Raw genomic sequence first — 26,176 nt, 5'->3', positions numbered from 1 at the left:
CCCGCCCGGGGCGCCGCTCGTCCCTATGGAGGCGTCAGCGCCCGCGGCGGCCGGGCCTGGCGGCAACTCGGCAGCCATGGTAGGGGGAGCCCGGTACAGCCCGGGGACCCGGGAGCTGCTGAGAGGTAAGGGCGGAGCGGACCCGGGAGTCGGGCCAGGCTCCTCGGCCTCCCCGTAGCCCCCGCGCTGCCGGAGCGCCGGGCTCCGGCCCGTCCTGCCCCTCCCGTGAAGCGAAGCGTTCAGCCACGGCTCCCCCCGGGGGGCCCGGCGCTGGTGCCCGCGGCCCGGCTGGAGTCTTGTGATCTTCCCCTTTGGATCTGGTGTGTGGGGAGGGATCGGCCCCGGGCGGGTTCCCCAGCCCGCGCCGCTGCCGGAGGGGAGGCGTGTGGAGCCCCCTCGGGCTGCCGGCTTCACCCACGCGTCGTGGTTTTTTTCAGCGATGATGGAGGAGTCGAAGCTGACGGGCTTCCAGAGGCGATACCTGCTGGACTGTGTGAAACGTGAGTGACAGCGCTGCCGCTCCCCTGCCCGGCTGCTGGGCTGTGCTCAAGAGCTTTTGCCGCTCAGCTCACCGTGAGATGGGGGCATTGGCCCACAGCCCGCTGGGGTGGGCCAGTGCTGTGAAACAGCAGCACAGCTGCTGCTGACGTGCAGGGACATATCAGGTGAGGTGTCCCCAGGCGTCATCCCAAACAAGACGTAATGGTGTGACTTGAACCACAGTCTGTCTCATGTCAGCGTGTACCAACAACCAGGGTGAGATGCCTGTGGCACCTTGAAGAGAACTTCATAGAATCACAGAATGGTTAGGGTTGGAAGGGACCTCTGGAGATCATGTAGTCCAATCCACCTGCTAAGGCAGGTTCACCCAGAGCAGATTGCACAGGAATGTGTCCAGGCGGGTTTTGAATGTCTCCAGAGAAGGAGACTCCGCAACCTCTCTGGGCAGCCTGTTCCAGTGCTCTGGCATCCTCAAGGTAAATAACTTTCTCCTCGTATTCAGATGGAACCTCCCATGTTTCAATCTGTGCCCGTTGTCATTTGTGATGCTACAGTGGATCAACAGGCAGATCTTCTGCTCCTTCCTGTCTGACTTACCAATATTTTTTGTTTGTTCTCCAGGAGGAGACGCCCTGCCCCTCCAGTGCTACCCCACATCCAGCAAAGAGCCAGCACCTCCAGCGCCTGCTTTCTCCCCAGCAGTTTCTCAGCCAAGCAGGCTTTCCTCTAAACCGCATCTCCGACCTGCCAAGGTCTGCCAGGCAGGAGATGCCTACGTCCGAGAGAAATTCAGGCCACAGGCAACCCGTAAGTTGGCAAACATCGCCAGTAAATAAAGGATGCCACCTTGTCCTTCTCTTCCCCTTGTATCCATCCCCTGCCTGCAATCTCAGCAGTGAGAGGGGTATGTTAATTGCTCTTTGTCCTCATGCTTTGTCTTCAAAAATGCTGTAAAAATGGATCACTGAGGGAACATCTACTTGAAGTGCCCAATGACTTCTGCCTGCTGGCTAGGAGGGTGACAGTCCTTGAGTAGAAAGGGAGCACTGTGTAGTTTTTTGGCTTATAAATGTGACTCAAACCTCCAATGCCAGTTTGGTTGGCTCTTCACCACAGGTACACCTTTGCGGTGCTTGCGCATTTCAGTCCAGGGATGGGCTGTCGTTAACATAATGCTTCTTCTGGCATCATTAGCATTGGAGCCATGTGGCCAGGCTCCTTGCTGAGGAGACAGCCTGATAATACTTTTTTTTTTCCCCTTGGCATTCACAGGAGATTTGGAAAAGGAGAAGCAAAGGCTCCAAAACATCTTAGCGACAGGGAAGGATAAGGATGTGGTGAAGCCCAAGGTGAAGCAGACCCCGGTTCAGACGAAGAAAGAAGAGATACCTGAGCCTGACCGGTTTGAAGAATGTAAGTGTTTACGTACCCTGGAGGAAGGCGGGTGGGCAGCCTGGGAAGCCAGCGCCCTCCCAGGGCTGGGGTGACAGCCTGTGCTGCCAGTAACGTGAAGCCCATTGCAGAAAGAGGCACCAAGCCCAGTTTCCAAGATAAAGGACTTGCTGCTGTGGTGCTGTGTGTGATCCAGCCGTCCTCACAGAGCTTGTACTGCAGAGGTTTGCTGGCAGATTGAAGCTCCCTGGGCTGCCCACACAAAATGAGCTCTGCTGGCAGGGGAACACCCTGGGGACGTGCAGGGTGACACAGGCAGGAAGCCCAGGTACTGCGGGTTGTTTTTCCAGCCTGTGTAACTCAACATAGACCAGGACGCTTGCCAGCCTGACTGCACTTTGGGCTCTGTTTTCTTTCGTTCCAAGATCAGAGCAGTTACACTAGCAAAGCTTAAACATCAAGCAGAATTTTAAGCGGTGATGGACTTCAGCCTGCAGGGTATTCTGGGATGGCAAAACCCTGCCTGGTATCTCTCTGTGCTTGAAACTTCAATGTGTGTGTAAACTCCAGGCAGCTCTTCGCTAACCAGGGCAGCACAAAGATGGGACAAGTCTCGAATAATGTGTACAGAAGGGGAGCTTTGGTCCCTGCTGCAGGGAAGCCAGGGGGCTGGCTTCATGCATGCTTTGTTTCCTCTAAAACCTGTTGCAAGCCGAGTGTTGTCCTTGACACATCTGAAATACTGGTGTACTTTGTGCTGTGGCAAGATTTGGTCCAGGACCGTGGAGCCATTGGAGCTGCCTGTGGGTCTGTGCTGCAAAGCAGCAGCTAACACTCTGTACCTTTGCTGGCCCTGGGAGCACAGACAGTTGTGGTCACCGGGTGCTGCATGTCAACAGCTTTAAGCAGGTTCTGTCTCCATCCACAGACTGGTTGAATTGCCCACAAGCAACAGAGAATTGTCTGTACAAACTAAACTAGAAAGTTACTGCTCCTGCAAGACTGGTAAAAAGATGGGCAGTGGGGACATTTTGCATTGTCTAAGGGACTACAGAGGTATTTTGGTGACATGAGCACGGTGAGTGTAACAGCAGACATCACCCTTCCCCTGGCAGGACCCTTGTTCACACAGAGGAAATTGGGGGTTCAGATCTAGACAGAAATATGTTTTCTTGCCTTTTCGCTGAATCCTGTTTCCACAGTGTTTTCTCTCATCCATCAGTGTTGAGTGAAGTTCAGGAGAGGAAGGAGTTCCTGGCAGAGATGGAAGCTCTAGGACAGAGCAAGAAGTATCGAAGTATTATCCTCACTGAAATCTCACAGGTACGTGAGGGCCCTGGCGACATGAGCCATGCAGTGCATGGAGGGAATCCCTAGCGTCAGAAACCTTAAAGCAGAGTCTCCCTCCACTACATGAGCAGGGAAGGGGAAGAGAACTTCATGGCATGGGACAGACATGAATTTGGGGAATGGGGGATAGAGGTTTTCAGCCTTTTTCCTCCTTATCTGCATGTAACTTAATCAAGGAAATAGAACCTTTGCTCTTGGGGTTGGCAAAAGAAAGGAAAAAAAAAAAGCTGCCAACGGTCTCCATGCTCAGTCCTTCCCCTTTGTACTTTGCAGAAAATGCGTGAGATGGAGATCATTGACAAGACGAGAAGTGAGGAAATGAGAGAGATCATGACAAAAGACTTCCCTGGTGGGAACAAATCCGATCCCCACAACTAGGCTAAGGGAAAAACACAAGCGCAATTTGTTTTCACCTCTTCTTCCCAGACTCTTGGCATCAGAGTCTCAAGAGCTGGTGTGTGCCAGTGCCTGAAGAGGGGGCAGCACCACCTGTTGCCTAAAGCCAGAAGGCAGGAGCAGTTTGTGCGTAACTGGTAACAGAAGCAAGCTGTTGTAAAATCCTACCCACGCACTGGATCCCTTCTTGCTCAATGGTATTGAAGAGATGAAAACACACAGCAGCAGCTACCAAAACACAACAAAGCAGAGCCTCCTTTTGCCAATGCAAGGCCTCAGGGTACAGCAACCCACTGATAAAAATGTCCACTCCTGTCCATCCACCCAGCGGTGGAGGTTTCTCATGACAGTACGATGACAACATGTGTTCCTACCCCCATCTACGACCCGCTTCTGTCCCCAGGGCTCTGGGAATGGCTGTGCTGGCAGACAGCAGAGAGGAAGATGTGGCTGCGTGGCCTTGCGCAAACACGAGTCTCCAGCATTGCTGCAGGTCAGCGTGATTGTCTTCATCAGCAAACTTCTCAGCAGCAGCTGCGCTGAGGCGGCAGAGGGGATTTCAGCCCAGCGCACACTGCTCTTTGCTGCGGGCTTGCTGTGGTTTTTTTGGTTCCTGAAAACACGGTCTGCAGAACAGCCATTGGTCTCCCACAGAGCCTGGAAATGGCTGTTTGCTCACCTCATACATACCCTCTGCCCTCCAGCAGGCTGAAGCCTGCCCCGCTACTCCTGCATAAAGTCCACCTCCCAATTTCCTCAAGATCCCATTATCTACTTCTTAACAATACTCAGCCACTTCGTCAGCCACTCCCCAAAGCCAGGCAGCGTGCCCTGTCCCCGGGACAGTGTGGATACAGAAAAGAACTAGAAACCTGAGCTGCAATCAGTTTTTAGATCTGACGTTTCTTTTATTTCTTTTGTGGTGAATGGAAGTCACGGAGTTAGTACAGTATAATTTACAAATCAGAGTTCTCACTGGGCACGGGGCCAAAGGGTGTCAGGCTGCAGCGATCCCAATGGCCTTTGGCAACAGTGATGTGACAGCAGGCTCTAAAGCGGGTTTGCTTCTCCTTGGAGAAGAGTTGTGCTTTGGGATCTCCCCTCCTACTGCTCTTCCTCAGCCTGCTGGGGTATGGCAAGAGTGAGATGGTGTCACCACTGTGGAGCTGAGCTTGCCACCTCCCAGGGGCCACACTGGGATTGAGGAGGGGTTCAGGTCCCTCAGGTTTTGGGAAATGAGGATCTCTTTCCAGAAGGCTACACCAGCCACCTTGCAAGGCACTGCCCTGAGAGCGTTTTGGCTAAAGCCTGTTGGGTTTTGAGAAGGGAACTGCAGCAGATTGCTTGGGGCTGGTTATGTCTAATTTGCTAATGAGAAGGCATGATGAACAGCTGACCAACCAAACACCCATGAAACTCTAATTCAAACTGATCCAACAATTCAATAAATAACTCCTCGCCTCAGAGGAGAAGGCAGGAAACAAAAATGGAAGGAAGAAGGGATGGTTGAACTAACACAGCCCCAAGACTCCCTCCTCAAATGCACACACACACACACACACGACAAATAATTAAAATAAAGGTTTTAAAAAGTTTTAGGGTGGGTTTAAATTCATCTAGTAAAGGAGGTGTAAAAAATAACCAGCCAAACCCTGTACACTTTTAAAGTATACACAGATGAAGCTGGGTACAGGTCAGTTGTGACCGTGCCTCTCTCCCCAGCCGCTCACAGGTGGCACTGGTGAGCAGGGGCACAAGGTGTGCCCCTTGCTGGCACCGAGTCAGTCTTGAGCTTTTCTGCCCTTGCTTGGAAAAGGAATGTTCCTCCCCCCGAAGGCAGCAGAGTCAGGGGTGTTTAGCAGCAGTGGGGGATAAGATGTCCTGAGTGGGGCACGTGAGCTGCCTCCTAGCAGCTGTGTGCCGTCCCCTTGGGTCCCCTCAGCCCTGTAACGGAGCCCAGCCAGCACTGGCGCTTGAGGGAGAGGACAGCTCAAAATAAATAGGGCACCAGTTATTTTTTTGGCTATGGCTCTAGAGCCTCGTGATGCAGGAGTATTTTCTTAACATTTTTAGTTTAGGCCAGCAAAACCCAAAGAATCCTGATTCTAGTGCCAGAGTTTTCTCCTGAAGTTAAAAATGGGACAGGAAGGGGACAAGAGCGGGTGGGCAGGGAAGGACAGGCAGACCCAGTCCCCTCTTGGCAGAGGTCAGAGGCACATGGAACTGTCACAGTTAGAGCAGGAGAAGGGACAGGCGGGGCAGTTAGTGCAAGTTTTCCCACAAACACCAAACTCCTTGGCTTGCTTCTCAGTTAATAGCAAGAACACTCAATGGGGTAATGTATCCAAAAAGTGAATCCATCTTCTCCCTGCCTCGTTAGCAAGGCTGCCCGGAGGTGACTGTCAGGCTCCTCCGCAGCCTCGGGCAGGGGAGTGCTTTGGTCAGACTCACCCATGCCGGGCAGAGGGCTGGCGTCTCCCCAGGGTGGCAGCTCCCGTGCCTGGGGAGGGAGCAGGGGGAGAGGCGAGGGGAGCGGAGGGAGACAAGCTCCCCTTCCTGGCAGGCGTCCCAGCCAGCTGTGGAGAGGCCAGGGCAGTCGGGCAGCACGTCCCTCCCACTGCTGATGTTCTGCTGCTTTAGCTTTTCTCCTTGGGCGACTTGCTCTTGGAGTCATGCTTGTTGCCCAGCAGCTTAAGCACCTTCATGGGCTTGAATTTGCCTTTCTTCTTGTTCTCGGTCTCCGTCTCCTTGTGAAATTCTGGGGGTGCAAAGGGAGGTGGTTACTGCGGGACACCGATGGTTGTACACATGCAAGCACAATGGTGAGAGCCATGAATCAAAGCCCTCCACTGTATGCACAATTCTTTCCGTGGTAACAGGGTGCACAGCACAACTATGCCCCACACTTTTAACAGCCTTACAGGAAAGATTCCGGAGTCTACACAGAATAGATCCACACAACTTCATGAATGGCTCACGCTGCCCCTTGCTGGGGTTAGCAGTGAAAACATTACTCCAAAATCTTCCTGACTGTTTCTTACCTTTCCTTTTAATCATGGCTTCCAACATTTTATCCTCCTCCTCTTCTCTGAAAGAAAGAATGGGGAAGAGCTCAGCAATTCAGCCCTGAAAACAGCTGTTGTGTTGTTTAAGGCTAGAGAACCTCCTTCTTATAAGCCGTGGAGGGACAGATCCATCACTGTCTTGTGAGCATTTGCTATCAGGAGGATAAATCCCACATGCTGCATGTACCGCCCTGTCTTTCCCACACAAGGCATTCAAAGAGACAAGGATCAGGAAGCCTGGGAAAGACATCAGCAACAAGAACACCTTGGGACACCCCCACAAGCTGCTCGTACAGGGCTGAGTCAGGCTATGCTTTTCCCCTTTTCCCCAGCCCACCCCACTCCTTGCTCACCTCTGCCGGTCCTCATCCAGGCAGTTCACGATGGCGTTTCTCTGCTCAATGATGGTCACCAGTTCCTGCATCAACACCTTCTCCCTCCCTCGGTCCTCGTCAGTCCAGTCCTTCTCTACCCAGCCAAACCCCGAGGAAGGACAGGCAATTAAATGGCTGAAAGAACTCTGAAATTCAGAGCTTTCGAGCAGAGATCCCCTCTAGCATGATCCCCACGCTGCAGGGCCAGCTGGGCTAGTGGTGCTCTGGAGGGAGAGCCCTGTAGGTGACATCCCATGGGGACAAAAGGAGCACATCCCTGCACAAGGCTGGGGCATGCAATGTGATGGCCGTAAAGCCAGCTGATTGTGCTGGCATCCCTAAAGATCACAGAATCAAAGAACAGTTTGGGTTGGAAGGGACCTTCAACAGTCATCTAGTCCAACCTTGTGCAATGAGCAGGGACATCTTCAGCTAGCTCAGGTTGCTCAGAGCCCCGTCCAGCCTGGCCTGGAATGTCTCCAGGGATGGGGCATCCACCACCTCTCTGGGCAACCTGGGCCAGTGTTTCACCACCCTCATTGTAAAAAATTTCTTCCTCATGTCCAGCCTTAATCTCCCCTCCTTTAGTTTAAAACTATGACCCCTTGTCCTGTCATAACAGGCCCTGCTAAAAAGTCTGTCTCCACCTTGTTTATAGGCCCCTTTTAAGTACTGAAAGGCCACAATAAGGTCTCCGCAAAGCGTTCTCCAGAAGATCTGAAGAAATCTGTCTTTTCACCTGATGCCCACCTAGACAGAGGGGAGATGACGCCCAGGGAAAAAATTGAGGTAATGGCACTCAGAGTGGTGCTTTACCTGGCTTGTTGAGAAGGCAACGCAGTTCATACTCCACGTCTGATTGCCGCTGTTCCAAGTTCTGCTGCTTGAAGCTGCAAGGGAAAGGGACACTGCTGGGAACCAATGCAAGGCTCCAGAGAGGCAGAACATCACCTCAAAGCACAGGGTGAGCTTGGGAAGAACCACCGAGATGTTGGTCTTATCCTGTATAGCCAAAGGGTCAGGGAGCCAAGCACCAGCAGGGACTCAGCCCTGGCTGTTCAAGGCTGTCCTGGAGGAGATGCTGCAGGGGCTCTGGTGACTTGCAGCAAGTCAGCTCTGAGTGTGTTTGGATACATTTGTCTGGTTGCCCTGCTTCCCTCCCTTCTCCAGGCAAGGAGGCTGTGTCTGGCTCTCCCCTGGAAGCACAATTTCAGAACAGCTGACACAGGGCTCCCCACAAGAGTCTCAGTGCCTCCCCACACACCAGCACACACTTACATGTAGATGAGCTCCGATTCATGGCGCACCAGCATGTGCTTTTCATGGATGAGTTTGAACCAGTCCACCAGCAGGCTGTCCTCAGGGCTGTCTGCCAAGCAAAGGGACAATTCAGAGCCATCCCCGGCCCTGCAGGACCCCAACACCCTGCGGCAGGATGGGCTCTGCCAAGCCAGGAGAGGGGTGCTGGGCTAGAGCCAACCTGACCTCAGCCTGTTCCTCAGCCCCAGAGAGACTTTATCTCTTCTCCCACCTCTTTCCACATCTCCATGTCCAGGGTATTGCTGCGACCATTCTTGGAGCCCAGCACAGCCCCTTGTGCTCTTCCAAGCCCAGCATCAGCAGGGAGGAAATCACCACTGCAATCTCCCTGGCTGGACACAGGGCAGCCCTAGGGTCCGTCCCGCCCCACACCCACAGACAGCCCACCCCACATACCATTCTCAGCGCTGCGAAGTTTTTCCTCCAAGGCCACCCCACGGTGCTCCAGCTCATCCAGCTGGTGCTCGATGGCATCCATCTCCCCATAGATGTCTTCCTCGGGGATGTACTGATCTGTCTGCACCTGCCAAACCACACCGCAGATACTTCCATTACCATCAACCTCCAGTTTCCAGGGATAACCCTAAGGCTGGTCAACACTAACAGGGGCAGGGGAACAACAGAACACTCCACCTAGAGGGTGGACTTGAAATCCCCACTCTGGAGCAAAGGGAGACCATGGTGCTGCCATCAGTGGGGTCTAGCCTGGACACCATCCTCCCCAGCCACAGCCACCTGCTGCAATCCCTGCCCAAACATGCGGCCCTGGGGGAGAGGACAGAGCTGACTTCTGCCGCCCTGCTCCCAGGGGACCTTTTACCTTGCGTTTGATCAGCGGGAAGCCATGACCCGGTGCCGGAGGACGCACTGGCTTGGAACCCTTGGGAGGTTTCTTTGCAGAGGGGGAGGCGGCAGGCGATGGCTTCCGGTTGAAGGGGTTCTCTTTGCAGGAAGACTGGAGTGGGGGGACAAGAGGAGACACGTGAGGGTCTGGGAAAGGGAAGGGATGTAGCATCCTGACAGCTGGGACTGAGCAGACAGGGCAGCCCTAGGGTTTGTCCTGCCCCACACCCTCCCAGACGAAGAACACAGCACCCATCTCCACCAGCAGCCTACCCATGGGGCAAAAAGCAGCCATACTCCTCTTTGGCACCAGTTCCCCAGCCTCTAACAAGCATGCTGAACTATTTTCCTTCACGGTTCCCTTCCTGTTTGCTCTGAGCACACGACACCCTCCCTCTTTGCTAGCACCTGAGGCATGCAGGATATAAGCAGAGCCACCACGTAATGAGCACATGCCCGAGGTTTGCTTTCAGGGGTCACACACCAAACTGACCTAAGGGGCAAGCCTGGACTTGTGATCCCCACTGTGACCAAGGGATGGATGGGAAAGAAAAGCTCCCTGATCCAGATGGCAGGAAGGTCACCATCTCACCTTCAGCTGTGGCTTAGGCGAGGAGGGGGTCTTAGGGCTCCCAGCACCTCCATCTGAAGCCAGGAGGATGGGCGTAGGGCTAGCCCCAGCAGGAGGCTTGGGGGGCAGCCGGTTTGGGCTGGTCTTTAAGCTGCCAGTGGAGACGCTCCTACTGGCGTGTGGGGTGCTGTGCTGCACCTCCCCGCTGAAGCTGGCCAGCTCACTGGAGGAGGAGAAGGAGGAGTTGGTGGAGAGGCTGGCTGGAGCAGCAGGGCTTTCGCTGGAGGAGATGCTGGCCAGTGGCGTGTCAGCGCTAGAGGTCTTGGTGGCTGTCGGCGTGTGGACAGTGGGCTCGGAGGAACTTTTGGGCACTGAGGCCTCATCAGTGTCACCAAGAACCTTGGCTGAACTCTCAGAGTTGATGCTCTCAAGGCTGAGTGCTGGCGATGGGGTGGAGGATGATGGCTCAGAGTGTGACAGCCTGGAGATGGGGTGGTGGGCTGTAAAGCAAAGGGAGAGCTCAGGGAAGAAGTGACGGGCAGCCAGGAGGGAAGGGGAGAGTGGTACATACTGGGGGCGGTCATGAGTGCAAAGGGAACCAGTGTCTGTCTCTCTTCAGAGAGGACAGATGGGACCCTCCAGAGAAAAGGTCTTGCCTGCAAATGCTGTTCTCTAGTGGGCAGAGAGGACGTGGCTAACACAAGTCCCCATGTAAAGGCCTGGCCTGCCAGGGTGATGCAGAGGTTCCCTGGGAAGGAGGAGCCTCCAAGGGGCTGCACAGGGGTTGCAAGGGAGCGATAAGGGCGTGGGGGAAAACTCACCTAGTGGGGAAGCACTGGGGGCTCGTGGAGCTGGTCGCTTCTTCGCCTTTGGGCTGCTGTTGGGAGTGATGCCATACCAGGGGTGGAGAGGCTTGGCAGCGGCCTCGCTCTGTTCCTGCTCAGGTGTGCTCTTTTGGGCAGCAGCGCTCTCCTCTTCCTCATCCTCCTCTTCCTCAAAGGGGTTGTACGGCTTGGGCTCCGTGGCATCAGACTTATTTTCCTCGCTCCTGGCTTTCCCCACCTCCTCCCCATTCTCCTCCTCGGAAGTTCTGCTCAGAGGCTCATGGCCGCTGCCTGGGGGAGGAGGGGGAGCTGGCTTCTTCTTGGGCTCTGTTTGAACTAAGGCAATCCACGGTGGGTCCTTGGCTCTTGCAGCAGCTCCAGCACTGGGAGAAGAGAGAGAGAGGTGGCAGGAAGCAGAGACAAGCCTGGAGGGTGAGGCACAGGATGGGAACTTAGCCCTCAGGGGAAAGGATGGATGGAGCAGGATGTCTCCCATGCAGAAGCAGCTTTCTCATCCAAGGGTGGCTCTAGTTTTCCCCAGAAACAAAGTGTCTCTCATTCTCTGCAGGCAAACCTTCAGCCTGAGGGAAGCACAACCTGCCTGACTCCCCCACTGGGTCCAGCATTTTGGTTTCTGAATATTACAGCCTCCACCTGCTAAGCAGTCGTAAAGGCTGAGCTTTATGGGCACAGCTGTTCTTCCTGCCCCAACACCATTCCTACCCCCAGCTCTGCTCCGCAGGCTGTGTGCAAAGGGGCAGCGGAGGCCAGATACCTGCCCTCTTCTGTGGTCATGCTCCTTTCGTACCCTTCAGAGGGCTGCCTGTCACCTTATTGTCCGAGTGTCCCGTGGCAAGCCTGCACCATGGCCCGGTGAATCACTGCTCATCACTTGCTTCGCACACCCGCTCCTTGGCTGTTGCGAATGCAGGGTGCTTGTGCAACCTCTGTCCCAAGAGCGAGAACGACGCAGAGCCAGCGGGCTCCTGGGTGAGAGCCCAGGACATGTAAAGGTTGCAGCCAGGAGCTCCCAGTGTTGCTGCACCGGACCTTTCCTGGGACAAACCCTCCACAAAGCAGAAAAGTGTCCCCTTCTCAGCACCCACAAGTAGGGCCATTTCAGAAGTCACATGGCAGCCTGCATGTGCCACACAAACACCTTTCTGAAGCCCCCAAACTCTTTACAAACCCTAAGAGATAAAGACCCTGGGAAATATGGACGAACACTGTGAGCCTGACTGCACTGGGCTGGCACCTGTCAGGGGAAGGACCTGATCACAGCCTACATCTTCCCAAGAGGAGGGGCTGATAGAGGTTGGAGAGGTGACCACAGCTGAGCCATCCCCACAGCCCCACCTCACAATGGGGTTTGCAGGTGACCTGCAAACAGAAGGACATACCGATCAGAGGAGCAGGGTCTCCCTCGAGGTTTTGGGACAGGGGGGCTGGGTTCAGGTACCCTACCTAGAAAGACACAGGGTCAGATTGTCACAATACCAAAAGGACATGAAAAAAGAGGTTAAATCAAAACAAAACACCTTTTAGACATCTCCCGGCAAGAAACTGGTTATTCCTGAAGACCTCATGGTGTTTTTCCCACAGTTGATCAACCCCAAACATCCCCCTTGCCTTTTTCTCCCCTCCTCACGCCTGGAGCTGCACCTGGAGGACTGACCTGCCCCTCTGTCCCCACTCCCGTGAACTGCTCTAGCACTGCCACCTTCCATACACACTGGCAGCACCCCCAAGAGCTCCAGAGACACACAATGGAGCTGGTACTGCTCTCCCTGCTAAAGGGATGGCTGCCAATCGAAGGGTTGGTGTTCGAGCCTGAGATTTATTTGGAGGCAAAAAGGCATCAGGCTGCAGAGAAGGAGCAAAACTAATCTGACCCGCAGCTGATCACTTCGGCTGTTGCAGAGGTGGAGGGTAACCCTGCCAACACTGTGCTCTCTTACCGTTCATCATCCCAGGCGCACACTCGCTGCCCTCACCCTGGAGAGTGGACCTGGGCCGGGGGACAGGGTGAGAGGTGGGAGGGGACAGGGCTGACACATCGGTGGCCCTCCTTGGGGCAGGTGTGGGCCGCATGTCTCTGAGCCGTCCGTCCAGTGAGCTGGCTTTGTCCTGGGTGAGCACTGTGGGCTTGATGGGAAGGGGAGGTCTCGGGGGAGTCTGGGAGATGGGCGCCCCGCTGCCTGCATGGGCAAGGGGCATTGCTGTCTCTGCTTTGCTAGGCACGCTGTCCTCCGCTGGGCTGGCTGGCCCCTCTGCAGGCATACGGGTCTCTGCCGTGCTCTCCAGGGAGTCACCATCATCCTTCCCCATCTCTGCTCCTGTGGGGAGGGCATCCTCACCCACGCTGCCAGCCCCAGCTTCAGGTCTGAGCTCTGGTGACCATCGGTCTGGGCTGGGCCTCCTCTCTGCCTTTCCGCTCATGGCCAATTTACCACGATGCTGCGTGCAGACGAAAGTCCCTGCCTCCGACCCGGGCTTGTATGACCCCGGGAGCAGTGTGCTGGAGCACTCCTTACACCTGCCAACGAGAAAAGAGAGCCTTGTGAGATGGGGAATGCCATCCTGCCACCCTCAAGAACGACAACACACCTGGGAGATCATTGCAGGGCCATGGAGTTAGTTCCCACCCCACTACTAAATTGTAGCGCTGTTGTGGGGAAGTCGTTCAGGAAAGGAGAGGAACAGAGAATTGTCACCACGCCATTGTGTGAACCCATGGGGAGTTCACAAGGCAAATACTGCTCATGTTTGGGTTCCTCCTTCAACTCAGAAAGGATTTAATAGATGTGGAAGGGCAACAGTTGGTATTAGGATATAGCATGGTTTCCAGACCTGGAAAAGTAGAAAACTACAGTTTTCCTGGAAAAGATGCAGCTTGTAGGGGACAGGAGAGAGAGCCACAAGATCACAGGTGGCCCTGGGAGTGGGAGAAGGATTGACCAGAGACACGAAACAGGGAGTATCATATCAGCTGGAATTAGGAAGCAGCTGGTTCAGAACGGGCACAGGGTGGCTATGGGCTGCCTTGCAGGGGCCAAGGGTCCAGGTGGATTAAAGAACCACCAGACACATTTGTATGGGAAAAAAAAATAAAACAAAAAACCTCCAGTCACTGAGTATTAAATGAAATGATGCCACTTCTGACTCAGGAAACCTCTATGCTGGGGGCTTGTAGAATCCTCAGGAGCAGCAACAAGCATGCCCAGCCCAGTCTCACGTTCCCCTCGCTGGTGCTGGCCATGGCCCCCACCAGGGCGGGGGCATTTGGCTGGAAGGACCAGGGAATGACGCAGTAGGGACGTTCTTACACTCACTCTGCCTTGCCTGTTGAAACCGGGCTAACAGCTCCCCCTTCCTTCACTATCTGCCACATCTCCTTGGATCATCCACTCTTTCTGAACTGAACCTTGGAATCCTCCCTAATGAAGCCCTCCAGGCACAAGTGTAACACACAGCTCTGGCAACAAGTCAGCCCTTTTCCACCTGGGAAGGGAAGAGGACAGTGTATGTGAGAGAGAGCCAAGGGCAAGGAGCTGATCAAGCACTCCCATGAAAACCAAGCTTGTTTCTTCTTGTCTGAATACCTGGCACTCACAGCAGCTGGCTGCCCTACACTCCGAGCAGATGATTTCTGTGAGGAATTCTGCTCTTGGTGAGGAATTCTGCTCTAGGTGTTCAGTTGACTGGGACTTCCTCAGAAACGTAGAGCAGAAGCATGAGGACACAGGGGCTCTAGAGACAAGGGTTATGATGAAATGAAGAGGTGGCAAGTTCAGACAAGGGGAGAAAGAATCTTGGTTTCACCTCTGTCAGCCCACAGAAAACGCTGCCACAGACCAAACTGCACTCATGAATCAGCAGGGAAAAAAAAAAAAAGAAGACAAGCATAAGGGGGCAAAACACTCAGGACAAAATTACAGGGATTTCGCAGCTCAGTCTGAAGGGCCATGAGCTGTGCCAGGCAAACATTCCTATGCCATGAGCAATGCTGCACCTATACCCCAAAGGTCCTGCTTTTGCCGCAGCTGCAGATGGGAAGCTTGATGGGCCCCAGCTCAGCTCTCAGCACGACTCCCTTCCTGCAACGCTGTTTCTATGACACATCCTCAGCTGGCTTAGGCAGGAATTGTTTATACAGGTGAGCAAGGCCTCCCATATCTTCCCAGTGGCTCAACATTTCTGTCCTCAGACGCCAGTTGCCCACTTGCCAGCTCCTGTCCTGTGGCCCACAGGAGAGATCTCATCTCTTCATCATCAGAGCAGGGAAAGCAAAGAGAAATGACTTCACAGGTGCTGCAGGTAAGGACCTGTATCCAGGGAGTAACCACAGAGCTGCTGATGTCTAATCCCTCATTCTTCTGTTTGATAACAGCCCGCAGCTCTGCATATGCTCCCCTGAGAGCTCATCACCACCCCAGGCAGTGTGGGAGCCTGTATATCCAGTTGAGGATGTGGAGTGTAGGTGGAAGGAGGTCTGTGGGATAATGTCCTGGCTTAGAACTCATTGGAAGGTGGCGTTGGGTATTCTGAGTAGGCAGGTGGTAAAGAGGTAGAGCATCCTGGTTTATGGGGCTGGGAGAAGAACAAGGGGGTGGGATCCCAAGTCAGTGAACTGGAAAAGCAGGAGAGAGCAGGGGAGGCAGGGAGTGGGGGAGGCAAGCAGCATGTGGCTGGACACAAGGGGCTAGTCAGACACTGAGACAGGAGCCTGACAGGCAAACACACTCTATTCAGTATCATTTCGGGCACTGTTGTTGATGGTTCACATTGCCCAAGGACACAGACAAATGAAGATGGGGTGCAGCTGGCTGCAGACCTCCGGCTTGCTGGGGGAGAGCAGCAGTGCCACCAGGCCTGGACAGCACATACCTGAAGCACTGGCGATGGTAGAGCTTGCCCTCAGCCAGGTAGCGCTGGACCAGATGGACGTGCTGCTGGCAGGCCGCACAGGTACTGCTGAGCGTGGTGCGCTGGGACCGCTCCACCGGGTCCGAGGGGACATCGTCCTGAGATACAAAGCATAGGGAGCTTGGGGTGAGGACCATGAGCTGCTTCCCAGCCCATGGCTCCTCTAGGGCAGCTGCTCTCCATGCAAGATCCACTGCTGAGTGCTTATGGCACAGCTCAGGGACTGACCTCAGGGTCCAACAATGCAAAGAACAGCTGTCCCCAAATCCGGGCACAGGCAGGCTGCCTCTTCCCAAATTAGAAGGGGCCATTACAAAAGGTGCCTTGCCCCTATCTAGGGGCACGGCTGAAGTTCTGTGGAAGGGACTCATCTAAACTCCACAGCAGCAGGGACCTGCAAGGGGAACCTCTTCTTTTTGGAAAATGTGCTATCCCAGACATCTGCTAAAACCTGAAATAAAGGGCCAAGAAAGAAGAAGGCATCTTTTCTGCTCTTCTAACCCCACATCCCTGCTCCTTCCTCATCTACAGGGTTATCCTCCCATAGGAAGGAGGGTGTTTGTGCCCTGGGTGGCTCAAGGAACCACTTGGTACCAATCCCCCCCAAGTCTCTTGCCTGCCATGGACAAAGTTCAGTCTGCAGACTCCTGGAGAGAAAACACTCTCACAGCTGAGTCCTCCAAGGCACCACAATCCCAAACACTGCTCCTACCCCAAAACACACAGCTAGCCCCCTGCATGGATCCATCCCACTGTGATGGGCTCTCTCCCATCTCCTTGCCTGCAGCACAGGGAGGACCACTGCTTCTGGCTAGCTTTGAATCGCGAAATTGGGTACCTGTGGTGCTGGGGGACTCTCGACCTCAGCCACGGGCTTCTTGTGGGACAGCAGAGGAGGAGAGGAGGCAGCAGCTGGGCGCTTCATAGGCGGAGGGACTCTGGCTGGAGGCAGAAGGCAAGGAGGATCAGGCACGGAGAGGAGTAGTGACTCACGCCACCCATGTCGGGGGAGGGGAGGGAAAAAAAAATAAAATCATCCAGCCTTGTGACACAGAACGGGACTTGCTGCTCCTGATACTTCAGTGACTATTACTCGGGGAAGAGACAAACACAATCTAATAATGGGTCAGAGAGGCTGCCAGAGGGCTTAGCCCTGCTGTGGATCCCCTTTGGGGGCCCAGGGACACAAGCTCTCACTCTGATTTGATTTAGTCATCAAATCCTGCTCGACTTCCTCGTAATCAACTCCCTCAGCAATGCTTAGTGGCCAGAGCACCCCAGGCAGCTGCTGACCTATTGGTGTGACCCGCTGGGCCGCAGGACTTCCGGGCTGCCAGCAGGTCTGCAAAGCATCTCCTGCCCAGCAGGGCTGGCACTCACACTCTGATCCCCAGAAGTCCTTGGCTGGGAGGCCACCATCCCTGGAGAAGTATATGCACATAGAAGAGATTTATCTGATGTGGCTAGAGAAGGGAATAGTCTCCACCCAGGAGGGATGCCCTGGAAGAGCTATCTCAGGACAGCCCTCAGCTCAGGTTGCAGTTGCAAGGACAGATGAGCTGATTTGAGAGACTCCACCCTGACCACCGCCCCCCCCCCCCCCCCGTCTCCTCCAGTCACTTTACACTTACCAATGTGATAAAAATTAGCTGCGGCAGGCGGGCTGCCTATCTAGGTTCCTCCCTTGTTAGTGGGCTAAAGCAGATCACAAAGGGGTTTGATGAGCACCAGGGTGGCCCAACCCACACTGCAGGAATGCAGCACAGAGGGAGGAGAAACAAGGCGTTCCTCTTTCCAAAACCTGAGCTGTTAAATCACTGCCCGACTCTTGTGAAATCTCACCCTGCTCCACAATCTGCCCCAGGCCTTCCTCACTGGCACCAATAAGATCCAGGAGAGGCAGGTACTACCCACTCCTCTCTCCTTCCCCACTAACACACACGGCTTCCATTTGCCACAGGATGAGGTACCTCTGGGTTTCCTGTACTCAAGTGGGGGCAAACTGGAAGCCAGAGGGATGGGAGGACACTCACCTTGGCTGGGGTTGTTGAAATGGTTGTAATACTGAGACACGTAAGTCATGATGCTGAGGCAATCGGGGACTTTCATGGAGACCATGTCATTGGGATCTAGCAGAGCTGGGATGCCCAGTTCCCTCTCTGCCAATTCAAAGGCCTGCAAGAACAGTAGAGAGAGGCGTTAAGGAGAGAAAACTGATGCTCTCTGAAAAATAGCAGAGAATTAAGTTGGAAGGGCCCTGGGGAAGGTTAAGTAGTAAGCCTGTGGTATCCCTGACGGACAGAGGCTCCCAGACATGCTGTTTGACGGGAAAGGTGGCATCAGAAGCAAGGGAACAAGCTGCTGCAGCTGCCACCTCCTTGAAGTCATTTCAGCTGTCTGTGCCACTGCAACTCCCACCCAGGGGTCTTGACATTTGGCTGCTGCACTGGGACAGGAAGGGTAACTCTCAGGAAGTCTCAGTTTTCGCTGGAAAAAAACCAATGTTTTTGCAACCTGTGAAACGGGGCACAACACCAGCGCCTTCATGCAAGAGCCCAGCAGAAAGCTGGAACCGGGAAGGGCCAAGGGTTGGTAAATAATTCCAGCAATGCAGCCAAACACCAGCTTTACTGAGCAGTGGCCCTGGCCACCCCAAATGCTCACCCCACAGAAACACTGACCCTGCCCATCCCTTTGTGCTCTGAGGTGCCATGTTGTCCCCTCCCACCATTAACAGAGCCATCCCTGCTCAACAGCAATGAGCCTGCCACACACAAACCACTTTTCTGCGTCTCAGCGAGCAGAAATGACAAGGACGTTGTGATAAGCAGCACATAGCTCCTACAACTGCATACATGACTACTTGTAAGGAAGGAGTGAAGGAAGAAAATGGCTGTTTGAGAGCTTCCTGCTCAGTGGTGTGTGTGGTTTACTGGCTACACACCGTCCATGCTGCTGTTGTGCCAAGGGCAGCATACCCACAGTGATCTCCGAGGGAGAGGGGATGCAAAACCATGGCAGGGATGGGAGAGAAAGCAAGTCAGGAGGAATAGGAGAGGTGTGGGCACCAAAAGGTGAGGTGCCATGTGCAGCATGTGTGCAAAGACTGAAGGTGCCTGGTCTCTGGGGCACAAGATGCTGTGCAGGGTGTGGGATCTAAAGAAAAAGAATGGAGAAATAAATTAAAATGGATATTTGCAGTAAGTGATGGTGTAAAATGCCCACTGTGAACACCCAGCTTTGCTCGGCCTGGCTTTAAGCCAGTTCTCTGGACTGAGCTCTGCTCATCACAAGACTACAAGCAGCAGGGAGCAATGAGAGATCCAAGTATAGGAAAGAAACATGTTGCATGGCTCCTGAATGGGAAAAGATAGCTGCTAATGGCTGAAAGGGCGCAGCTGGTCTAGGAAAGGATGTGGGCAGGATCCCGCTGCAGAGTCCTAACCCAGAAAACCCAAATGACCTAGCCCAACTCGCCTTGGGAAGGTGATGGCCCATGTCTCTCCATGCACTATCAGGAGCCTGCAGCAATTGGTCTTTCCCTCAGGAATATAAAAGGGTTATTTCTGCTCTGTCCTACCCCTGGTGTTGGCCAGCTTCCCATTCTTCACTGCTTGCTTCTGCTGTTGGCTCCAGCTGTCTCAAGCAGGAGGAGAACATTGTGGACCAGCTAAGGTTCAACACAACCTTTCTCTCTGCTTATGCCTGGAGTAAGACTAGCTTCCTGCTTCCATTGCCTGCCAGTCTAGAACACCTGAGGTCAAGAAGATGTTGCACCATTTTAATCTTCACCTGAGATACTGTCTTGGCAACTATCACAATAACTATCTAATCTTCTCTTCAGTCCAGGCCGAAAGCTGATGTTTCAGATTCCCTTATGTTTCCAGATAAGCTCCTGCCTGCTACTTACAAATGCAGATTCTTCTTACCCCCTCACCACTGTCACGAAGTCCTCCCACACTACATGATCTCCATTGAGTCATTCTAATGTCCCTTCTTCCCTTTGTGTACAGCATAATGGGGACTTACCAAGCGGTTATTCTCATAGACATCATCCTTGGAGAGGGAATCAAAGTCTCTGAAATGAGAAAGGACAAAAAAGCAACATAAGATGCAGAGGAAGAGTGCCTGAATGCCACGACATGCAAGTTCTCAGGACAACCAGCCTTCCTGGGGCATTACAATAACTCAACATAGAAGACCCTAGAGAAACAAAACCTTGGCAAACCAGATTTCACGTTATAAAGGGACAAAAAAAAACAAAGGGAAATTGTAATTAAAAAAAGAAAGCAAGTCCCAAATGGGTGGTGGCCAGGAAATTAAAGTTACATTCTTGTCTCACATTACCTGCTTGTTCTGCCCTCAAAGTTAAAGGCTGCAGAAATACCAGAGCCACATTCTGATTAACACCACACACTGCTGCACCAAAGGGCTCACATCACCCCAAACTTGCCCCTTCAAGGCCACCAGCACAACAGCAGATCCCCCACCTCAAGAGAAAGAGCTGCTTGCACTAAATCTCTCCCTCCAACAAGAGTCCTTAGACAAACCCCCCTCGCACCACCTCAAGGGATATGAGGTCACCCCAGGATTTGCAGTGACAGAGAAGGTCTCAAACTGCACTTCTGTCCTTGCTTACCCCCAACACTCACGGTACACAGCAAAACATCCTCGGCTGCAGGCTTTACAGCGAGGCAGCTTGCTGGATGCAAGGTGGGCAGGGCAGAGAGAGGAACCCCAGCAGTTCCCAGCCCAAACATGTTGTGTCATTTCACTTGTCCCCCTGGATCCCTTTGGGGGATCTAATCAGCCCAGCCACAGGGACTGATAGCTGCCTTCATCAGTGGAGCAGAGGGTTAAAGTGGTCCTCAGGTTTTCAATAGAGGGGGGGAAATACAGGAAGGAGCTAGTTACGCCTTTTGCATGCGTGTGTGGGTATAACGTGTAAAAACAGCATCACGCTAAATTGATTACACCCCCTTCCTGCCAAGCATCTCAGCTGTGTCACCAAAAAAACCCTCACGCAGCAGCTCGTCATGCCTGTGAGCTGGATTCACGGAGGAGGACACAGCGCAGAGAGGTTTAGAGGCAGGTGAAGCCACCCCAATGGCCCAGAGAGAGGTGCCAAAGCTTTGGAGACTGACCCAGAGAGACAATTTAGATCAGGAGGGGGCATGTCCCCCACACCCCCAAGGTGATGTGCAGGAATCCGGGTGAGATAGTGAATCCTCAGCTGCAGAGAGGGGCTGCGGGAGCCTCCCTTCCTCCATCCCCTTTTGGGTTTTATTGCCTTTTCCTGTAACACCGATGCAACCCGCCCCGGTGCCGCACCGCGGGGCAACCGGCCCCTTCTCCAAGCCCCTTGTCTGCCTTTCCCAATGCGGCAGAGGAAGCCTGTAATGGGCTCAGGAAGGTTTTCCCAGCTGCCTGCACCACCATAAAATTACACTTCCTCCGTTCAAAAGCCAAGAGGCTTCCCCGGGTGGTTTCCTCCCCAACAAATGAAGCTGCAGCCGCTTGCTGCTGCGGGAGCGAATGCAGCAGAGATGCAGAAGATGGGCCGGACGTCCAGCTCTGTGTTAAGCATCTTCCTGAAAGCTCATGCAAATACACGCACAGAACTCAGCCTGTTCAAAATACCGCAACTTTTCTCTCTCTACATGCTGGTGAGAAAAGGCTTCAGCCGCAGCCTTTGCTTTGATGTGAAAACCAGGGCTTTTTTGTATTTATGACTAGTTTCCACTGAGAGATGTTTTTACCCCAAGTCTTCCTTTTTTTTTTCTTTTTCCTAGAGAACTCCTTTAACCTTGCTGGTTTTTTTTTTTTCCTTTTAAAGAAAATACCAGCTTGGGAACACAGGAGAAGCGATGACAGCAAAGTTATATATCAACTGCCCTCTAAACATTTATGACCTTCATTTTGAATGCCCTCACTTTCAGGATATGGGAGTGGTGCAGCTGGAAGCTCAAATACTCCTTGGTGGCCTGGGCTGGGATAGTTTTTTTTGACAGACAAAACATCATGTTCATTCCACTCTGTCCCAGCAAACCAAAGCCATTTTAGTAAACCAAGGCAAATCTGCCTGAGAAAGCAGATGCCAGCAGAGATGACGTGAAGCTCAAGAGGTACCCAGGGAGCTACCAAGCAGCGAGGGAATAAAAGATTTTTTCCACTAAGACAAGATCGCAGAATTTCAGCTTTTACCGGAGATGCTGAATCCATCAGTATGAGGCCCCAGGGACCACAGTTTATTCAGTTCCTCTCATTGCATTTTTCAGCTCCCTCTCCGAACAAGCCAAGCAGGATCTAGATGGTCTCCATCACCCCCCAACTGAGCACTCCCATGTGCTGCCCTGTCACGCAGCATCCCCACAGCTCCGGGAACGTTCCCTGTACCAATGTGCAAGAAACATGGCCTCTCAGGCACGGGGGACAGTCGCCCCAGACAATACCCCTTTCCTTTTCACAAACTGTCTCCTCTGCAGAAAGACCAGAACTTGCCATCCCACAGCTCTGTGACATGTAGCTGCACGTCACATTACTTCCTTGCCCTGATCTCAGCAGCCTTTCATCCAGCCCTGCTCAGGCTCCCCTCCTCACAACACACCAGGCCAAGGGATTGGATGTAGGAACAGGCGAGACTCTGGCTATCCCAGCTGAACAACTATCTTGACTCAGCAAACCCCAGCATTGTAGCAGATCCTGGAATAATATTTCCACACAAAAAACATCCCAAGAGCTTACCTAATTAGATACATACAGAGCCACTAAGCACTCCAGGGTTTAGGGCAGCTGCCAGGGTGCACAGCAGACCCAGGGAAGGGGGAAGGGTGTGCTGTACAGCTAAAACCAGAGCAAATTCCTGGATTCCTCAAATATAAATCATGAGCCCTTTAATGGCAGTGCTGCATAATAAGCCCTTCAGCTTTCCAGGTCTTGTCAGGGAAACGCAGGCAGTACACGAGAAGGAACAAATGAGATTTGTGATCCTGCCTTGTTACCGAACCCATGGCTCCAGGGACACAAAACGGAGATTCAAACACACGGCTCTCGTCTCCTGTTTTCTTCAAGCCTTCGTTTCTCTCGGCACTCGAAAGGCGTGTGCCACGCTCTCTTATTCTTCTCATCCCCATATGCCAAGAACCTCCTCTGAGCTCCAGGGAGGCTGCACAGCTTGGGACGCTGAAAGATGCTTTTTGCTTCACTAAGCTGTGGCAAATGTCTTGTAAACGCTAATTTCACGCTTTAGATTTCTAGAGAACTGAGCAAACAAACTGATTAATTCCCACAGTCCACTGTTAAGTTGGCCTGGATGCTTCCAGATTAACTGACAAGGGAGAAGAAGAGATTAAATGTCTCGCCCCAAGATCACACAGCCAGCCGTGCAGTCAGAGGCTAAATCCAGGTTTCCCATTTCTCTGATCAGGAGAGTGAGGCAGCGAAACCAAGCGAGGTGTCTGCAGCAGTGGAGCCAGAGTCAGGGACTTTGAGCTTCACAGTTAAACACAAAAGTCCCACAGCCATGCAGCCCATCTGTGAAAACACCTTTGGGTGGATTCAGTAAACCAGGGGTGTCAAACTCATTTTCACCAGAGACCACATCTGCCTTGCGGTTGCCTTCAAAGGGCCAAACGTAATTTTAGGACTGTATAAATGTAGGTGTCCTAAAATTACGTTTCGCCCTTTGAAGGCAAACACGAGGCTGATGTGGCCCCTGGTGAAAATGAGTTTGACATCCCTGTAGTAAACAATAAGCACTTCCAGATTTGGCTGCTTCTTTCGAAAAAAACCCTCCCGTGTTTCCAAGAGCTCTGCAGGAGCTGCTGTGAAGCTCTCCAGGGGAGCATCCTTCTGATGCCACCTGCCTCATCCCAAGGGGACTGCATTCAAAACAGAGGTCATGCAGCAAACTGCCCTCAGCCTCGCTTATCCGTATGGCCTCTCCTTCCTCTCGCAACAGCCTCTTCCTCAGTGTGTCACCTACCAGGACAGCAGCGCAACAGGGAGGTGTCCAGGTAGGGTCAGACAACCGGGACAGACCAACAGCCTGCACGGCTGGAGAAGAAGGCCTGGAAGATCAGCATGCCAGCGGAGCTGTGTTGCACAGCTACACGAGAGAGTTCCAGCTCAGGTCTTGTATGGATGTGTTCATTCCTCCCCTCTGTAGTCCAAGGGGAAGCCAGCAGACGCGGGGAAGCAGCTGCATACAGAGGAACGTCAGCCTTTGGGGAGCAGCGTGGCCGTCTCACATGGGCCAGGAGAGCCCCGCACAAAGGAGGACCACGAGAGATCAGAAATGTACTCGCAAATCCCTGCCAAGTCCCATTACCGGGCTGACTAAAAGCACTTTAGAAGAAAAGAAGGGCAACTACTTTTCCTCCGCCGTCAGGAGATTTACTGCCTCTGATCCAATCTTCCCACTTCCAAATCGGGACACGCTGAAGAAGCTGGAACCACATGAAATGATGCTACTCTCCTGACCGCTTTCTGAAAATCCTTCTACAACATGCCATGTCCTTGTAAGGCCCTGAGCTTTGTCTCTCCAACACAGCTTGTGCAGAGGACCTGTGAAGCATTTAGTTAGGACATCTGCCAGGAGCAGATTCAAGCTCACTGACAACTTAAGAGCAGTGGCTGCTGCTTAATGGAATGGTAAATATGGTTAATGGGAAAGCATCAGATGGTTTTAGTGGTGTTTATTGTAAGCTTTTGCTGAACCTCTGCTTTTCAGTTCCCAGTTACTGTGCCACTCATACAGGAAAAAAAAAAAATCAGAAACACAGTAATTGCAAGTGTTCCTGTCCTTAATTTGCCTCTTCCTCTCCAGCAGCCTTGCAACTGGGAGCATTTTCTGAGGTTCTGTCCTAGCTGGTCAGAGTGAGCCATGCCACGCAGGAGTTGCCAGGGCACAAGACCACTGAGCTCCCTCAAAACCCAGAGCAATGTAAAGCCACCATACATCTCTGCTCTTTGTGGTTCCCATACACCACACTAGAGGGTTTTGTGGCAGCCATCTGAGATGTATCAGGCAGCAATTCGGTTTCTAACCTACCTGTTCAGCTTCTGCTTCTAAGAACATGAGCCTGTTTTGCCCTCTCACGGGCACCGCAGCTCCACAGCAGTGTCACTATCAACCCTCTGCCTGCCAGAGATGGCTTTTTGGTCCTGTTGTGACAAAAGGCTGTTCCAAGACCAGCTCCTGAAAGAGGATTTGGTCAATTCAGGCAACCTCAGAGGAAGAACCACAAGCCCCAGAGCAGAATGTGACAGGAGATGTACTGCTGGGCTTTGCTGACAGCTGAGGAAGGCATGGCAAGGTGGGGCGATGCCTACCTGCATTGCCAGGGCCACCAAAGATTAGAGCAGACAGGAGGCGGGTTCCCAGCAGTGCTGGGGCACACAGGGTTACAGTGACAGGTTGGGGCAGATTCCTTCCAGCAGCTCGGCCAGTTTCTCCAGCTTGACACAGTTTCTCCAGCTTGACACTGTGCCCCCAAGCAATCCCAAACTCACTGGCTGCCTGTTCAAACCCATATTCCCCGCCCTGAGCCACCTTGTGAAAGGGAGGTGGACAGAGGAAACACAACTCCAAGCCACTCGCTGGGGGAGGCCAGCAGGGCTCGGTATCCCTGCTGGTATTTGCTACCTCCTGCTTTCACTGCAGCACACACAGAAAACAAGCTGGAAGCAAACGCAAGAAGCAACCTGGTCCACGGCTCTGCATGTTTTGGAGGGGAACATCCCTGTGCTGGGCAGAGCTCTGGTCCTTGGGAAGGTGGAATGCCCACCTCTGGCAGAGGAGGAACACCCCTGTGTGAAGCTGCCAGTGCCATGCCACCTCCCTGGCCGCCACTGCTCCCAGGGGGTGTACAGCAGTGCACCAGCTTGAGGCTGGACCTGGCCCACCTCCACGCTCTCCTCAGGCTTCACTCCCATGACTCTTGCTGACCCTGACGGGTCTCCCAGCCCAGGTCAGGTCACTCAGTGAAACGCAGCATCCTTCATCCTGGCATCCAATTATTTCGGGAGGCAATGGAGCCACTGCCCTGCTCTCTGCCCTCGAAACCTCGATGCCAACACGCAGGGAGATCCTGTCCCTCCCCGCCGGCCGGCCCAGAGCCATTTCCTACGGTGCCTCCATCTCCCCCAGCTCCCTGCGAGCCCCCCGCCCGCCCCGCATCGCCCCAGACAGGGGCAAAGGGGCACGGATAGCCCAGCCCCTCCAGGAACGGGGCTCCCGGCGCCCCCCCGCGCCCCAAACCTCTGGGCCCTCCCTTCTCCTCCCCCTGCCCCCAGCGACCGCGGGCCGGAGCGGGGTCCCACAGCAGCCCCGCCCGGCCCGGCGCGCCGGGCGAGGCGAGGCCGGTGCCGCGCGGCCTGCGCGGCCGCTGCACTCACAGGAGGTCGGGCCGGTGCCGGTGCAGGATGGCGCAGAAGGCCAGGCCGTCGCGGAAGGAGGCGCTGAGGTCGCGGATCTCCACGCCGCGGTACCCCTCGCACTGCCGGCGGCACCAGGCTTGCAGGGCGCCCCGCGGGCCCGACATGGGGGCGGCCGCTCCGGCTGCTGCCGCCGCCGCCCGCCGCTGCCGCCAGCCCAGGGGCGGGGCCTACGGG

The 26,176-nt window shown here is 53.9% G+C and overlaps 2 protein-coding genes across 5 annotated transcripts; one reads left to right on the top strand and one right to left on the bottom strand.

The window, feature by feature from the left end:
• Nucleotide 1: 1 nt before the first annotated feature.
• On the top strand, nucleotides 2-4,608 carry C1H22orf23 (chromosome 1 C22orf23 homolog). The gene is made up of 6 exons (XM_065643460.1): nucleotides 2-125; nucleotides 438-500; nucleotides 1,123-1,308; nucleotides 1,774-1,914; nucleotides 3,116-3,216; nucleotides 3,517-4,608. The coding sequence occupies exons 1-6, from the start codon at nucleotides 26-28 to the stop codon at nucleotides 3,619-3,621; spliced, it is 696 nt and encodes a 231-aa protein (XP_065499532.1). The 5' UTR covers nucleotides 2-25; the 3' UTR covers nucleotides 3,622-4,608.
• On the bottom strand, nucleotides 4,541-26,141 carry MICALL1 (MICAL like 1). 4 transcript variants are annotated; one of them, XM_065643427.1, is made up of 16 exons: nucleotides 25,961-26,141; nucleotides 19,592-19,640; nucleotides 17,596-17,737; nucleotides 16,401-16,504; nucleotides 15,524-15,660; nucleotides 12,595-13,172; nucleotides 12,037-12,100; nucleotides 10,634-11,019; nucleotides 9,834-10,312; nucleotides 9,219-9,353; nucleotides 8,795-8,921; nucleotides 8,357-8,447; nucleotides 7,895-7,968; nucleotides 7,058-7,172; nucleotides 6,681-6,727; nucleotides 4,541-6,397 (listed from the first exon to the last, which is right to left on the bottom strand). In XM_065643427.1, the coding sequence occupies exons 1-16, from the start codon at nucleotides 26,104-26,106 to the stop codon at nucleotides 6,276-6,278; spliced, it is 2,796 nt and encodes a 931-aa protein (XP_065499499.1). In that variant the 5' UTR covers nucleotides 26,107-26,141; the 3' UTR covers nucleotides 4,541-6,275. The 4 variants fall into 4 exon arrangements, with proteins under 4 accessions (XP_065499499.1, XP_065499514.1, XP_065499522.1 ...); XM_065643442.1 differs by lacking the exon at nucleotides 25,961-26,141 and adding an exon at nucleotides 24,615-24,637; XM_065643450.1 differs by lacking the exons at nucleotides 19,592-19,640; nucleotides 25,961-26,141 and having other exon boundaries at nucleotides 16,401-16,500; nucleotides 17,596-17,663.
• Nucleotides 26,142-26,176: the final 35 nt, after the last annotated feature.

This window comes from Caloenas nicobarica, chromosome 1 (assembly GCF_036013445.1).
Source record: "Caloenas nicobarica isolate bCalNic1 chromosome 1, bCalNic1.hap1, whole genome shotgun sequence".
NCBI lineage: Eukaryota > Metazoa > Chordata > Aves > Columbiformes > Columbidae > Caloenas > Caloenas nicobarica.
This window is presented reverse-complemented; position numbering and strand designations above follow the sequence as displayed.